The sequence below is a fragment of the Equus przewalskii genome, chromosome 30 (genome assembly GCF_037783145.1).
Source record: "Equus przewalskii isolate Varuska chromosome 30, EquPr2, whole genome shotgun sequence".
Lineage (NCBI taxonomy): Eukaryota > Metazoa > Chordata > Mammalia > Perissodactyla > Equidae > Equus > Equus przewalskii.
This window is the reverse complement of record NC_091860.1, coordinates 26572486-26586311: the sequence shown is the minus strand read 5'-3', so window position 1 is coordinate 26586311 and position 13826 is coordinate 26572486. Positions and strand designations below refer to the sequence as shown.

The following is a 13826-nucleotide window of genomic DNA, read 5'->3' as shown; positions in this document are numbered from 1 at the left end:
GGAGCCTTGGTGGTCTTAAAAGTCACAGGCTTACCCCCTTCTTTTTGAGTTTATTTTTGTTGAGATAAAATTTACATAATATAAAATTCACCATTTTAACCATCTTAAAGTATACAGTTTCAGTGATTTTTTGGTATATTCATAATGCTGTGCAACCATCACCACTAATTCTAGAACATTCTATCACTCCAGAAAGAAACCCGAGCCTGTTAGCAGTGAGTCCCAATTTCCCCTACCCCAAGCCCCTGGCAACCAGGAATCTACCTTCCATCTCTCTGGATTTGCCTGTTCTGGACGTTTCACCTAAATGGAATCCTTCACGCTGTGGTCTTTTGTGTCTGGCTTCTTTCACTTAGGGTAAACGTTTTCTGGGTTCATCTGCATCATAGCGTGAGTCAGGACTTGGTTCCCTCTCTCCCCGTGTAGAGAGGAGGAAAGGAAGGAGTGGAGAGAGAGCCGCTGGCGGGGTCGTGTTCCTCTCGAGACACTGCTTCTCCAAATCCTTATCGACACAGACGCTTTGCTTTTCTAGGAAGCCTGTGGAGGCGGGTCCCCCAGCGCCCCTAGGGGATGCAGCACTAACACTCCCCCACCCCCGGGACTGACTGACTGCTGTTGCCTGGTTGCATGCTCTCCGTTTCTATGATGGAGAGGTGTGGCCGCGGTGGCAGAGCTCCCCGCCTCCCCGCATGCACCTTTGCTCCAACGCGGCACCCCTATCCCTCTGTCTTGCAGTCCTACCAGGACCTGGTCCAGCGCCTGGAACCGGTGATCATGGAGCTGGAGCGGCAGGAGAACGTGCTGGTGATCTGCCACCAGGCTGTCCTGCGCTGCCTCCTGGCCTACTTCCTGGATAAGAGTGCAGGTGCACCATCCTCGCTGCTTCCCTGGTGGAGGGGAGGGAGGGAGGAGAAGCCAGCCTGAGTCTGGGGTAGCTGTGGGCCACACGCTTCCTCGCCCAGCCCACGTGGTTGTCTGTTGTGCTGCTGCCTGTCAGGAAGGGCCTCCCAGCTGCACAGGGGCCTTCTCCACCCAGTGCCTCCCTGCGGCCCCTGGGAAACTCTTCAGAGCACAGTTTGATGCACAGTGGGCTTAACAGCTTGGTAAAACAGCCTCGAGGGGGCCTTGGGTCAGCTGGTGAGGGGATAGCCCTTCTTCTCCTTAGCCTTCTTCTAAGGAACAAACAGCCTAGAACACTCTAACAATACTCTCACAGTTTAAGTCTGTGTCTGCCTGAGTTTCAGCTGAATCTCGACGTGCCTAAACTGTTTGAGGAAAGAATGTCCTTTTTTTTTTTTTTTTTTTTTTGGTGAGGAAGAGTGGCCCTGAGCTAACATCTGTGCCCATCATCCTATATTTTGTATGTGGGACGCCACCACAGCATGGCTTGATGACCCATGCTAAGTCCACACCCAGGATCCAAACCTGCAAACCCTGGGCTCCTGAAGCAGAACTTAACCACTACACCACCAGGCCAGCCCCTGAATGGCTTTTTTTATTCTGAAGGATGTGGTCCACAACTACCCCAAACATTTTTTCTCTTAACTCATTGCGTGAGGGTGGGTTTGGGGCTTTGTTTTGATTTTGTTCTTTTGACTAGATGTCTTTTCTAGGGCAGCCCAAGGGCCCGTGTGAGGGGTGAGGGTGGCTTCTGAGGGTGCCGTCGTGGCAGGAGCCCTCGCCAGGGGCCTGCAGGTGCCCGTCCTCGAGCCTCCTATCTAACCGTGGGTGCTTTCTCCTCTTTTCAGAGGAGATGCCTTACCTGAAATGCCCGCTCCACACTGTCCTGAAGCTGACGCCCATCGCTTATGGTGAGTGTGGTGGCCCAGCCCCTGCCGGGACCTTTTCCCTGGGGACGGTGGCTCCTCGTGGCTGTGGGGCTGTGAGCCGCTGTCCCCTTTAACCAGAAACCGACCTTTCTCCCCGCTCTCGCCTAGGTTGCCGCGTAGAATCCATCTACCTGAACGTGGAGTCGGTGAACACACACCGGGAGAGGTCCGAGGTGAGTGTGAGCTCCTGCCTCTGGCCCTTCCACCCTGCTGTCCCGTCCCCCATCCCGAGCAGGATTGTCGAGGGACGGGATCCGTGGTGGGGCGTCCCACCTGCATTGCCTGTGAGTGCTGACCTGTGTCCTTCAGTGGGTTCTCGCTGGAGGAGTTGGCTGGAACTCAGCAGCCTGGGTGACTGTCCCCTCCCTTTTCTTGGCGTCCCTTTCTTGTGGCTTCTGGGCATCTTTTTTTCCCTTCCTGTCCATGCTTTCGTTCCCCACGTCTGTTTGACCCGAGCAGTGAGTGTTAAAGAGGAAGACGCAGTCTGCCCCTTCAGACGTAGCCACACTGTGGCTGCTGCCTCTCCCTTTGGGGCAGTCAGCCCAAACCACTTTCAAGTTCCCGAGTTAACTGGTTAAAACAGGATCAGCAAATCCCCTCAGTCACCTACATGCACTTAGGTACAGAATTACCCAGAAGACGATGACGCCAAGAAAGGCAGTGGGGCCGGAGAGGCAGATATGATTTGGGAATTAGAAACATGAGGGATGGCGGATGGAAAGTGTTTCCGGCGGCCCCGACTTCTACCTTGGGAGGTCTGAAGTGTGGCGGTTGGTCTGGTTGGGGCTCCCAAGGGCAGAGCAGACCTGCCTGGGCCTATGTTGTGAAAGAAAGTTTGAGTTTACTTTATACCGACTGTCGAAATGCACCACTTTGCCAGCATCTGTCCGACCCTTTCTTGTACACCCAGTGTGACGTGCCGTCCGTGCAGGTGACTTCCCCATTCCCGAGGAGCTCGGCCAGAACATTGTGGCATTAAAACCCCAGCTTCCAGTGGCTGGTTGATGGAATCGGGGAAGGACGCCTTCCCCTGGCCCTGTGACAGGCCCCCTTCTGAACGCAGGTGGCCGGATGCTGTATGTCCTTTCGCTCTGCGAGGAGCAGCCCGTGGCTGGTGCTGCTTCCCAGCCTGGCTCCTTGGCTCCTGAGCTGCAGGGCGATGGGCCATGGGACTTCAGATGTCCCCGTTCCAATGTCCTTGTCACATGATCGGAAGGCTAGTGTTTGGCCCTGGCTGGCCGGTCATGCCTCCCCCCCACCCCCCGGTTTTCTGCGTCTTCAGTCTCCCAGCCGCGGTTGAAGCCTCGTTTCCTGCCCTAGGCGCGGGTAGAGTGATGGGGAGCATGAGCTGCCCCATGTCTGCTCTGCAGATCCTGGCTCATGGTCAGTGCGAGGCAGTCCAGCACCGACACCTTCTCCTCCGTGCCCCTGTCGCTGTCCGCTCAGTGCTTCCCTGAGCCTCACGCCCAGGCGTCTCCTCCTCTCCCCTCCCTAGGCTCTCTTGGACGCTGGTAGCAAAGTTCTTTTCTCCCCCCTCGTTATCTGCTGTATTGGATGACTCTGCACACCTGGTCCCGCTGTTCTTCCCTCACCTGCTGTGCTAGCGGGTCACGTGTGTCCGGGCGGGCGTCTTGGATGATCTGGGAAAGGGGTTTGGGAGGGGGTCGTTCGCTGCTCTTGCCGACTGGGAGACACAGGACAGAAGGGCAACCCCGCGGTCCCGGGGCTGCTCACCGTGGTCAGTCTTGTATCAGTAAAACCCAGAAGCAGAGAAACATGTTTGGTTTGGTTTTGGTTTTTTATTTTTGGCTTATTTACCTCCCCCTTCCTTGTAACTGTCGCCTTCTCTCTTTTGTCTTTGTCTCGCTTAGGATGCAAAGAAGGGACCTAACCCGCTCATGAGACGCAATAGTGTCACCCCACTAGCCAGCCCCGAGCCCACCAAAAAGCCTCGCATCAACAGCTTTGAGGAGCATGTGGCCTCTACCTCCGCTGCCCTGCCCAACTGCCTGCCCCCGGAAGTGCCCACGCAGCTGCCCGGACAAGTGCGTTGACCCCTTTTCCGCCCTCACCGTCGAGCCCCGTGTCTGGGTGGGGAGAGAGCACCCCGGTGGGTGCGGCCGTGGCCTCGGACCAGGGCCTGCCTGTGCGTGTGGATGGGGGAGCGGGAGAGCCTAGGGATGCGCCTCTGAAGTTGGGGACACCTGGAGGTCCCTCCTGGCTGGCGATGGCAGTGAGTGCTCACACCTCCTGTCTTAGGAGGTGATCTTTGAGGCCAGAACCGGGCAGAGCAGAAGAACTAGTAGAGTGTCCCGTTCACATGCATGAATAGACTTTTCTAGAACAAAGTCGATGGCAAACCCCCAGTTCAGAGTCTCCGTTCCGCTCTGGGCCCTTGGCTTCCTTGGGGTCTGAGGCCGTTTTTCCTGTCCGAGGCCCACGGCTGAGTATTCTTCCTTGCTTTCCTCCCTTGCCATCGCTCCCCTTACACACGGGGCCCATGGAGCGTATCCTCACCCGGAGCCAGTCAGGCCCCATTAGAACCCTGACTCGCAAGGCTGGATGGCCTGGAAATAGTCACCCTTTCATATCACATAGTGACTTCAGCAGGTAGTAAAAAACCAAGTAGGTTTCACTGATTTCATTCACTATGAAGATTAACGGCTGGAAGACTGTGGCGATAGGGCATTAAGATTTGTCTTCGGAAAACCAGTCTTTTTCTCAAAGACAGCCAGGAACCTTTGCCGTAACGGGAGACATCGAAATTCCTGGGCACAAATTTAGGCCCCACCCAGGGGTCTCCCCCACCTCCACCCACCACGCCTGGTTTCTTACAAATATAATCACGGCCTAAATTTCGGCTTGGGTTTGTTTGTGAGCTCGGCGCTGAGGCCCGCAAACTCTGCCCGTATTTCCCCCGAAGCTTACTGAAACCTGGTGGTGTCTGGAAATGGGAGGTGGGGAGACGGCTGCGTGGCCTCTCATGGGTTCAGGTGTCCCATCTGTGGAATGGGAGACAGCACCTCCTGCAGGAGGCGGGTCAAAGGAGGTCATTCAGCGTCTCTCACAGCATGTGGCGCACCTCGGGGCTCCGTAGGGTCAGACGGTGTTTAACCAGAGCCCTGAGATCTGGCTTCCGGTTGTGGCTCTGCCCGCCGCTGTAGGATTTTCTTGTCAGGTTACATCATCTCCCTGGCTTTCCGTCTCCTTATCTTTTAAAATGAAGGGTAGCACTGGGAGACGTCTAATTAACACTCCTTTCAGGTCTAACCTCAGAGGTGTTTTTTTTTATGAAAACTGAGAGCTGAAGTGGTGTCTCGATGACATTCTGTTTTGGAGGAAACTGTAGGGTCATAGGAAGTTTAGAGGCTGCTGTCACAGGCACCTGGGGGCACTGGCCTGGGCCGGGGTTGGGTGGTGCGTGGGGCTGTGTTGTTCTGGGTCACGGAGGATGCATGGCTGGCGACTTTGCCAGGACAGTCCTTCGGGGTTGCCGAGCTGAATCCTTGGAGGGGCTGGAAGCCACTGACTGGGCCAGGAGTCGGGGGGTTGACGGGGGTTCATCCCAGCAGAGGATGTCCTGGGTTCGAATGACTCGGGCCCCTTTCCCTGTCCGTCTACTAACTTCTCTCTCTCGACCTTTCTCTCTGCAGCCTTTGCTAGGGAAGGCCTGTTTGTAAGTATTTTCCTCTGAATGATTTTGCTGCTTGTGTCTCTCTCTTGCTTGCCAGTTTGGCCTCCTGTGTGTTACCATGTTGAGGCTAGTGATGATTTTTGTGAAATCGGAAGGAGGAAGATGGGCATGGGAGGGGGGAGAGGAGGGAACTGGTGAATTTTTGGCGAAGGATGCTGGAAGTCATTACGGCCCAGCTGTTTTCGGGGCATCCTGATGCTGCCACGGCTACAGCTGGCTTCTCCTCACTCCCTCCCAGGACCCTAGATTACTCTTAATACTGGCAATCGTCTGTGGCTTGACAGAAATCCAGTTTTTCCCTCTTAAGCGTTCGATTTTGGTAGCGAGCTAGCTCTCTGCTGCTGCCGGTGTCTTGAGTCCTCTCTGCCTGTCCCAGGAGAGCCCTTTCCTTTTGAAAAGAAAGTTTACCCAGAGCCTGATGTGCAGAACACATCAAGCAGGACTGGTGGGGACTGGAGCCCTACAGCCTCTCCCTCCCTGTCCTGGCAGGGGCCCCTCCCCACCAGGGGTCCCAAGGACCCCCCGCTCTGGAGAGGTCTCTTGACATCCTTCTGGATCGGGTTATCCTGTATGGGAACCTGCTCAGCCTTAACAGTCAAGTTCAGAATTTTGGGTGCAGCTTTTGAATCAGACCCCCCGGGTTCTCCCTTTCCTTCAGCCGGACCTCTCTGCAGAAAGTTGTGGTCTGTGAGCCAGAACAGCCGCTGGAGAACCCCGCCTTCCCACGGCTCCAGTGGTCACCGCCCACGGAAGGAACCGAGGCCTTTCTATCGGCAGGGTTTTAGTAACAGCCACCGTGAAATACCACCCTCCCCAACCCCACGAGTTATGTCTGTCCGTGTTCCCTTCGCTGCTTAGATGACCTTTTCTAATTCGTGCAGAAACTGAAGCGGCTTGCAGAGTGCAGCCTGATAAGCTTAAAAGCATGGCTTGTTCTTGGAAAATAGGAGTTCTTGGGCATCGTGCTTCGATTAGGTGGCACCACCTGTAGGGAAGTACGTTCCATCATGCTTTTACAGCTCATGGAGAATGTGTTTGCAGATATCCCATATCTTCTGTCCTTAAAATAATCCTAGGAGGTCAGCAGGGCAGGCACTATCACTGTCTACCAGATGAGGGCCAAGGGTAAGCCACTCGCCCTCAGTCGTCCAGCTGGCAGCCACGGAACCAGGGCGGGAGTGGGCCTCCCAGTTCTGAAGGCTGGCTGCTTGCTCTCTGCTGGTTTCTGGGAAAAGCCAAGATGCTGTTCACCTACCCCCATCCCGTCCCGGGCACCTGACGCCTGCAGCCTGCAGGGTGCTGCCCGGAGCTGTTAGACTGCCGTTTTAGCTCTTGCTGCCCCTCCCTCGCAGCTGCTTCCTGTGGGTCGGTCGTGTTTACTTAACAGTGGGCCTGTCCATTAAATCCAGTCTTGAAGAGTAACAGTCCCGTGTCTGTTAGCCCCTGAAGCCAGGCGTTGTCCTCGCAACGCTTCAGGATCAAGGTTCTCCTTGTGTGAAAACTACCCTTTGGATTTGCAGCCTTATGGTCTTGCATCTGTGCATATCCTGTTAATTTTGACCCATGGCCTGACACTGCCAGAAAAGAAGGCTTCCCAGTGGGAGGGGGCCATTCGGGCACATCCCCCCACCTTCTAAGGTTGAACTTGCCTGTTTCCAAGGTTAACAGTGCCTTGGGCTGGAATCCCTGCAGCTCAGCAAAAATATATCCTCTGGACCCCTCACACCTGCCTTCCACTCTGGGGTCCCGGCATCCAGCCCAACCTGGGAGGATGAGCTTGTGTCTGGGATTGTAGATACCGAAATTTATTATTAAAGTCAAACTGAGCCGGGTTTGGATCTTGGTTCCACTACCCTCTGTCTTTGCAGCTCTGGGTGAGGTAGCATGGTTCTCAGACTGCAAACTCCTCATCTATGCCGTGGGGAGAGGAACATCGTGAGGTGGTCTGATAATGAGGCTATACATGTAGCACTTAGCAAATATCTGGCACACGGTCAGTGCCTGGCGGACGATGCTGTCATTGTGAGAGAGAGGGTGCCCTGACCTTTGGTGGTGCAGCCAGGGCCCTCTAGTCTGGGCCACACCACTGTGCAGTTGGCTGCCCTCCTGCTCCGTCTGCACCAGGCCAGTGGGATTTCTTCTCACGATCAGCAGGAGCATCACTGGGGAGTGAGGGAGCCGCAGGATGTGATCCTGGTTTCCCGGTAACACGGGCCCCCAGCTGGGATGGGTGCACCACCCTGCCGTCCCCACCAGGACTGCATCGGCTGCTCAGGGCCGACAGACCTTCTGGCATTCACAATGCATCCTTGATTTTTTACCTTTCAAATGCACACTGAAGAGAAAATACTGCTAAAGATGTTTGTTTTATTTTTCTTTTCCGACATGTTTCTTTCTTTTCCCCGCTATGCTTGAAAGACGAACTGTCTGTCACATTTTCTCAAAGTTTTCTCCTTACTAACCTTGGAAAGGTAAATGGCTCGGTGCATGCCCCTGTCTGTCCTCTCCACATCTCTCCGAGTCATGGCATCCCAGCCCGTCAGGGCGTCTCGGTCTGTGTGAAGACTGGCCATCGTGAAGTTTGTGACTCATACACCCCATGCCAGAGTGCCAGAGAACTTGTGTTTCTTAAGAGCAGCACCGTTGTCTGGAGGTCCTCTCTCTCTCGTTTCCTCCTTTCCCTCCATGTGTCCTGAGCCCGGGGCACCATGAGTGAATGATGTGGACATAGCCCGTGCCTGCAGTCCCAGTGTCATTGTTCCCTTTCCATCATTCGTGGGTGCTTGAAGCCTTGGGCTCAAGATGTCCGGGGGCGGGTTGGAGCCAGCAGCTGCAGAGACGTGGCAATACCTCACCTTCACGCCCCACAGGGTGGCTGGGTCCTCTCTGGCTGTCAGGCTACCGGGCCCTCTCCAGACGAGCCCCCTGTGCCTCCCCCCAACTCACAGAGTCTGTCCGATGGACTCGTGGTTGGAGGTTCGACTTGCCTGGGCTCCTGAATCCGGCTCACAGCAAGCTCGGATCTGGGCGCTGGCTTCCGGGCTATCAGCCCTGTGATTCGCTTCTCTAGAGATTTCTCCACCGTGGGCCCTCGGTTCTATGCAGAGGGGGCTAGGCCTCAGCGATCCTTGCATTTCCGTCTGCGTGGGCTCCACTCCCCCTCCCCCTTTAAGACAGCCTCCCACTGAGGATGGGAGAGAATGCTTTTAAAAATTGTATTTCCTTTTTTGTGAGGTGGATGAAGGAGATTAGGTCGAGAGACCACTGCCGTGCAGTGGCAGCCGTCATCTGTCCCATGCTGATTGGAAACCTTGTTTTAAGGGGGTCTTGAGCCAGCCCTTAGGGGTGGGGCTTCCAGCCAGGATCACTTTTATTAGCGGGAAGAGAGCGTCAGTGACACAGGCCCTCTCTGTCTCGGTCCTCCCCTGCCTCGTCCAGCATCACCTGCATTCTAGCTGCCGAGCCCGTTTCCCAGAGTCTGGATCCCAAGGGCTGGGCCATGCTGCTTTGCCGGAACCGAGTCGGGAGGAGAGTCCTTATGCTTCTTTAGAGGGACCCTGGTACATCCCCTCTCTGGCTGTCGCCCGTGAGAGTCCCCCGGGTGGGGGCCAGGGGGCAGCCACTCGGCTCTAAAGAGTCGTGAACAGGAGGGTCCCTTAGGTGCTGGCGCCCAGTGCTCCCCAGAACAGCTCTGACCCACGTGTGCTGCCGACTCTCCCCCTATCCTTCCTCGCCTCCTCCAGGCAGATGACAGGCCTCTCTCCTCCGAGGGCCTCTGCCCCCTGGCCTTGCGCCCAGCCCTTCTCCTGTGTGACCCTGGGCTTCATCTCTACCACGTTCCTGGGTCCTCCCTGGCTTCCTTCCACCTGTTTGGCCATACCACTCTTCCACAGTCGTGCTCTTTGTCGGGGGAGACGTCTCGATTGCATGGCCGTGAGTCTTGCTGTAGAAACCTGGTCAACAGTAAGCATAATTCCCCTTCTCCCCCTCTTTTCTCCTGCCCAGAACGTGAAGGCCTCCCAGAGCAGCGCCGACTCCTCCAGGACGCACTGAGGCAGCCCGTCGGTCCCGTTCCATCTCCATTTCTGCACCTAGCTAGCATTCTTCCCTCTCCCCGAGGCCAGACGCTCCCATGGACTTCTCCAGAATAGGGTAGGGTGGTGTAGAAGAGGGGTCTGCGGTTGAAGAGGAGCCGTGCGCCCGACAGCATCGGATAGGGGTGGCCTTGCCCGTGTGCGGAATCCATCGCTTTGGCATCGAGCTGCAGGCCACCCCATCCCCTGCCCTCCCCGGCCTTGCAGGGCTCTGTGGCCTCCCTGCCCTTCCGCAGGGCTTGGTGAGGACGATGGGCAGCGGAGGAGGAGAGAAGACCCCGAGGCAGGACGTCGGGCGCCTCCATGGTGGTTCCCTGCCTTTCTGTGGTCTCGGCCTGATATGTCCTCAGCTGGCGAGATGACGCTGCTCTGAACCCTAAAATTAAAGGGGGCCTAGATCCCAGCTGCTGAAGGGATGTTGAAAACTTTCACGAGCCTCCTTCGTGCATCTCGGCCTGGGACGGGGACTTGTGAAGGACGGCCTCAGGGGTCACTGGAGAGCCAGTCCCGGCGGTAGAGCAAGAAGTCCCTGAGCTAGACTTGCTGGTCCCTGAGCAGCGGCCCTCTGGCATGTCCACACACCTTCCCAGACCGGTTCCTGCCTGGAACCATGTTAAAGGACAGTCTGGCTGTCTAGGCAAGAGGGGATAATTTGCTGAACTGACAGTGGGGCCTCCACACGGTCCCTCTGCTCTCCTGCCTGGACCAGGGGCGTCAGAGCTGGCTCTCCGGGGGCTGCTGGCTTTTGCACTTTGTTCGTGGCAGACAGTGTGGCCTGAACGTTGCACCTTCTCTTCAGGAACTTCGATGACTGGGTTTTGTGCCCTTGGCGGGGAGGGGGCTGGAGCTCTGTAAGAATGTGGGGAGTTGGGCAGCCCATGAATGGGGTGTTCAGAGGGCCCCCAGTAAACCGGCCTGGGAGCGCGTTGGGATCATTGCAACACCGAGGCTGGGAGACTGGCGTGGAGAAGAACGAGGATGCGCCTCCTTCTTTCAGGACGCTCATCACCTCCTAAGTTTCCCAGGTGGGGACAGTGGCCCAAGCCAGGCCTCGCTCGTGGCCACTTCCTCCAAGAGGCTGTCGGTGGTGTCCCGGCAGGATTCGGCTCAACTCTGCATGTTTCTGTCGAGCATCTGCTGTGGCGCTGGGTTCCTTAGGGGATTCCGCAGAAGAGAATGTCCTCGCTTGCCTTCGTGGCACCTGTGGCATTTTTTGAGGGCGTTCAAAGCAGGGCTGGTGGGACATGTGGTTCTAAATACCTGTACTTTCTGCCTGCTGGTTTCTCCTTGTTGCCTCCAAGTCCTGGGGGAGGAGGCGGTGTCCTGAGGCCCAGAAGAAGCCATTTGGAGACTCAGCAGTAGGGTTCGTCCAAGTGACCCGTGTAAGGATCTCTAGAGGTCGTGCCAAAGGTCGCTTTCCTTTCCTGCCCTCCGCCTTCGAGCCTGACATCGTCAGCCCTCCTAGCATATGAGATGGTTCTGGGGATTGGGGCTGGGGAGGCTTCCATGGCTGGAGCTGCGAGCAGAGGGAAGAGCTGGTTTTGTTTTGTTTGAGAACAGCTTTTAAGGAATGTACGTTTCTCTGGTTGAGTTTAAGTAGGACACAGGGACACGCACCCTTCAGATACCGGACAATCGAGTTTGTGGTTTTCCCACCAAACCATTCAAATCCCACCCGCCCCCCGACCATGGGCAGTCCGCCTGAGAGGATGTCTGTGTACATTCCTGTGCGGCTGGAGTCTAGGTTATTTTCCCTCTTTCCCCTCCATCTCGAGTCTAATGAGTCAGCGTGTGTGTGTGTGTGTGTGCGTGCGCGCGCATGCACACCAGTGTATGTTTGTAGGTTGGTGGTACTTGTAGACAGAGGGGCCTGCAGCTCTGCTCCAGAGAGTGGCCTTCTTAGGTCTCACTTTCTGGCCACCTCCTCTTTCTGGCTGCCCCAGCCGACTCTGAATCTCGACTCTCGAGGCTGGTCCGAGTGGGGCTCTGCGCAGGTGCACCCCTGGCCTGAGTGTCTGACATCAGTCCGAACATGAACAAGGCTTTGCCTAACACAGACCTCTAGATTGCAAGGGCCTACATGACGAGATGGAACAGAAAGATGGCCGAGGAGGGAAGACCCCGGAGAGAGCAGAAAGCTGCCTGATTGAAAGCTAGCGAGCTGACCGCCGAGGCGTGTTGGACAGAGTGTGTGTCTGAGCTGCAGTCCCGGAGCCTCTGCTGCCCTGTCTGTTGACTCTCACCCCCCGAAAATATGTGGGACCAATTTTTTTTAACTCTGCCTATTTGTGTTTGGGTGGGCTTACTCTCTTGTTATTCTGTCCTGAGACAGTGGGCGAAGCTCTTCATTTGGGGGGAGAAGAAAAAACTGTTAGAACCACGCCAATGACGTTTTCGTTTGTAATACTTGAAATTTATTTTTTTATTATTTTGATAGCAGATGTGCTATTTATTTATTTAATATGTATAAGGGAGCCTGAAAATAGAAAGCTGTATAGATTGGGTGTAGTCGTTCGTTGGTTTGGGGGCCTCTTACGTGTGACACATGACTTCTCTGTGTTCTGTACATTTGTCTGAATTAATTATCCGGGATGAAGCTGTGCCAGCTTTCCAACAGGGGTTGCCTTTCAGAAATTTGTATATTTTGCAGTTGCCAGACCAATAAAATACCTGATTGAAATACACTGATGAAATGCACTTCTGGGCCTTTTTGGAGGGGAGGAAGCATCTTTGATTGACACTTGCGGTCAGGGCATCACGTTTCTACCACTTAGCTCCTGACTAGCACGCCATCACCTTCCTCTAAACAGGACCTGCAGATGCTGACTGCCTGGTGCCTACATTTGGGAAACAATAAGCTGTGTCAACTTAGAAAAAATAGACTTTATGTCTTAGAGCAGTTTTAGGTTTGCAGAACAGAGCAGATTGCACGGAGAATTTCCAGAGGCCCCCTCTGGCCTTGCACACAGTGTCCCGTATTATTAATGTCTTGCACTGGTCTGGTGCATCGGTTGCAATGGATGAGCTAATATTGATAGGTTACTAGTAACTGGGATCCATAGTCGGCACTAGGGTTCACTCTGGGTTGTACGTTTCTGTGGGTTTTGACAAATGCCACTGAGAAGTATCTGCCATGACGGTGTACAGAATGCTCCATCAATTTCTATTCCCTTCCTTCCATACCCTTTCTGCGAAGCCCTTTCAAACAGCAGCAGTTCTCAGGCAAGTGTTGCAGAACAGGACAGGGCCCCGGGCAGGATGACAGGAAGGCTCTTGTTTTAGGTTCTGGGTTCCTCTCACTTCTCCACGCTTCCCCCCGACCCCGTCATAGCTCCTTTCAAGGTTCCATTGGAAAAAGACTCAATCGAACTTCTAGGACTATTTCGCCACAACCTGAGAAGTTATTTCACTTCTGAGCTTCAGCATCTTCCTCGCTGCAGAGGAGCACACTATTTACAGGCAAGGTTGAGGGTTGAATGAGAACATTCATACAGTATAAGGCAGCTGGAGCATTTCCTCCAGGTGAAGTATTTATGACCGGCACAGCTTGCACTGGGTCTGGTTTGTTTTCCCATAGCCCCCACTGCCACCCTCCAGAAATAGCCCTTATACTCAAATTAGTCTTCCTGCATCCCTTCTGCTTTCCCAACCCTAGCTGTGAAGAGAACAGGAGGCAGCAATTTGGCACCTCCATTTTGAAATGACTCCCAAGGTTATCTTCTGTCACCAGTACGATGGGACAGACGGTTGTGATGAAGGGTCTTGCCTGGCGACTAGAGTGTGGACACCCGCTGCCCGTCAGGCTGACCCACACTTCAGGCCAGCACCCAAGTTCTGAGCCCATGTTTGAATGCTCATTATGTGTTGGGTGCAGTGCTTAGAGAGGTGGCCTTCACAGACGCGGGTCTTTGCCCCCAGATTCCCCAGGGCCAGGCTTTCAGGCTATCTACCGAGGAATTTGGAAGTCTGCCCTGAAAGAGGAGGTACACATACTTTGAAGTCCTGGGCCTGCAGGGGGGTGGGGATCTGCAACAGGTCTGTGACCTGAGATGCGTCTGTGTGTGACCTTGGGCAAGGGCTATGATTATTGAATAAATATTGAATGAGTAACCAACTGGATGAGTCTTCGGAGAAGAGGCGCAGAGGGCTGCGGCAAGGTGCGTGCCAGAAACATTCATTCATTACTCAGGTCCTAAATGGGAGCCAGAC

The 13826-nt window shown here is 55.0% G+C and overlaps 1 protein-coding gene across 21 annotated transcripts in view; it reads left to right on the top strand.

Moving 5' to 3' along the window:
- The window catches only part of PFKFB3 (6-phosphofructo-2-kinase/fructose-2,6-biphosphatase 3), an 84609-nt gene extending 72308 nt beyond the window's left edge, over positions 1 to 12301 (top strand). For 6 of the 21 annotated variants that reach the window (XM_070601184.1, XM_070601195.1, XM_070601187.1 and 3 more), the window contains 7 exons: positions 736 to 865; positions 1749 to 1811; positions 1938 to 2002; positions 3701 to 3874; positions 5483 to 5505; positions 7942 to 7994; positions 9529 to 12301. In XM_070601184.1, coding sequence (XP_070457285.1) covers positions 736 to 865; positions 1749 to 1811; positions 1938 to 2002; positions 3701 to 3874; positions 5483 to 5505; positions 7942 to 7984 — 498 coding nt within the window. In that variant the 3' untranslated portion in view covers positions 7985 to 7994; positions 9529 to 12301. The remainder of the gene's footprint in view (positions 1 to 735; positions 866 to 1748; positions 1812 to 1937; positions 2003 to 3700; positions 3875 to 5482; positions 5506 to 7941; positions 7995 to 9528) is intronic. The other 15 variants (XM_070601186.1, XM_070601198.1, XM_070601193.1 and 12 more) reach the window with 3 other exon arrangements.
- Positions 12302 to 13826: the final 1525 nt, after the last annotated feature.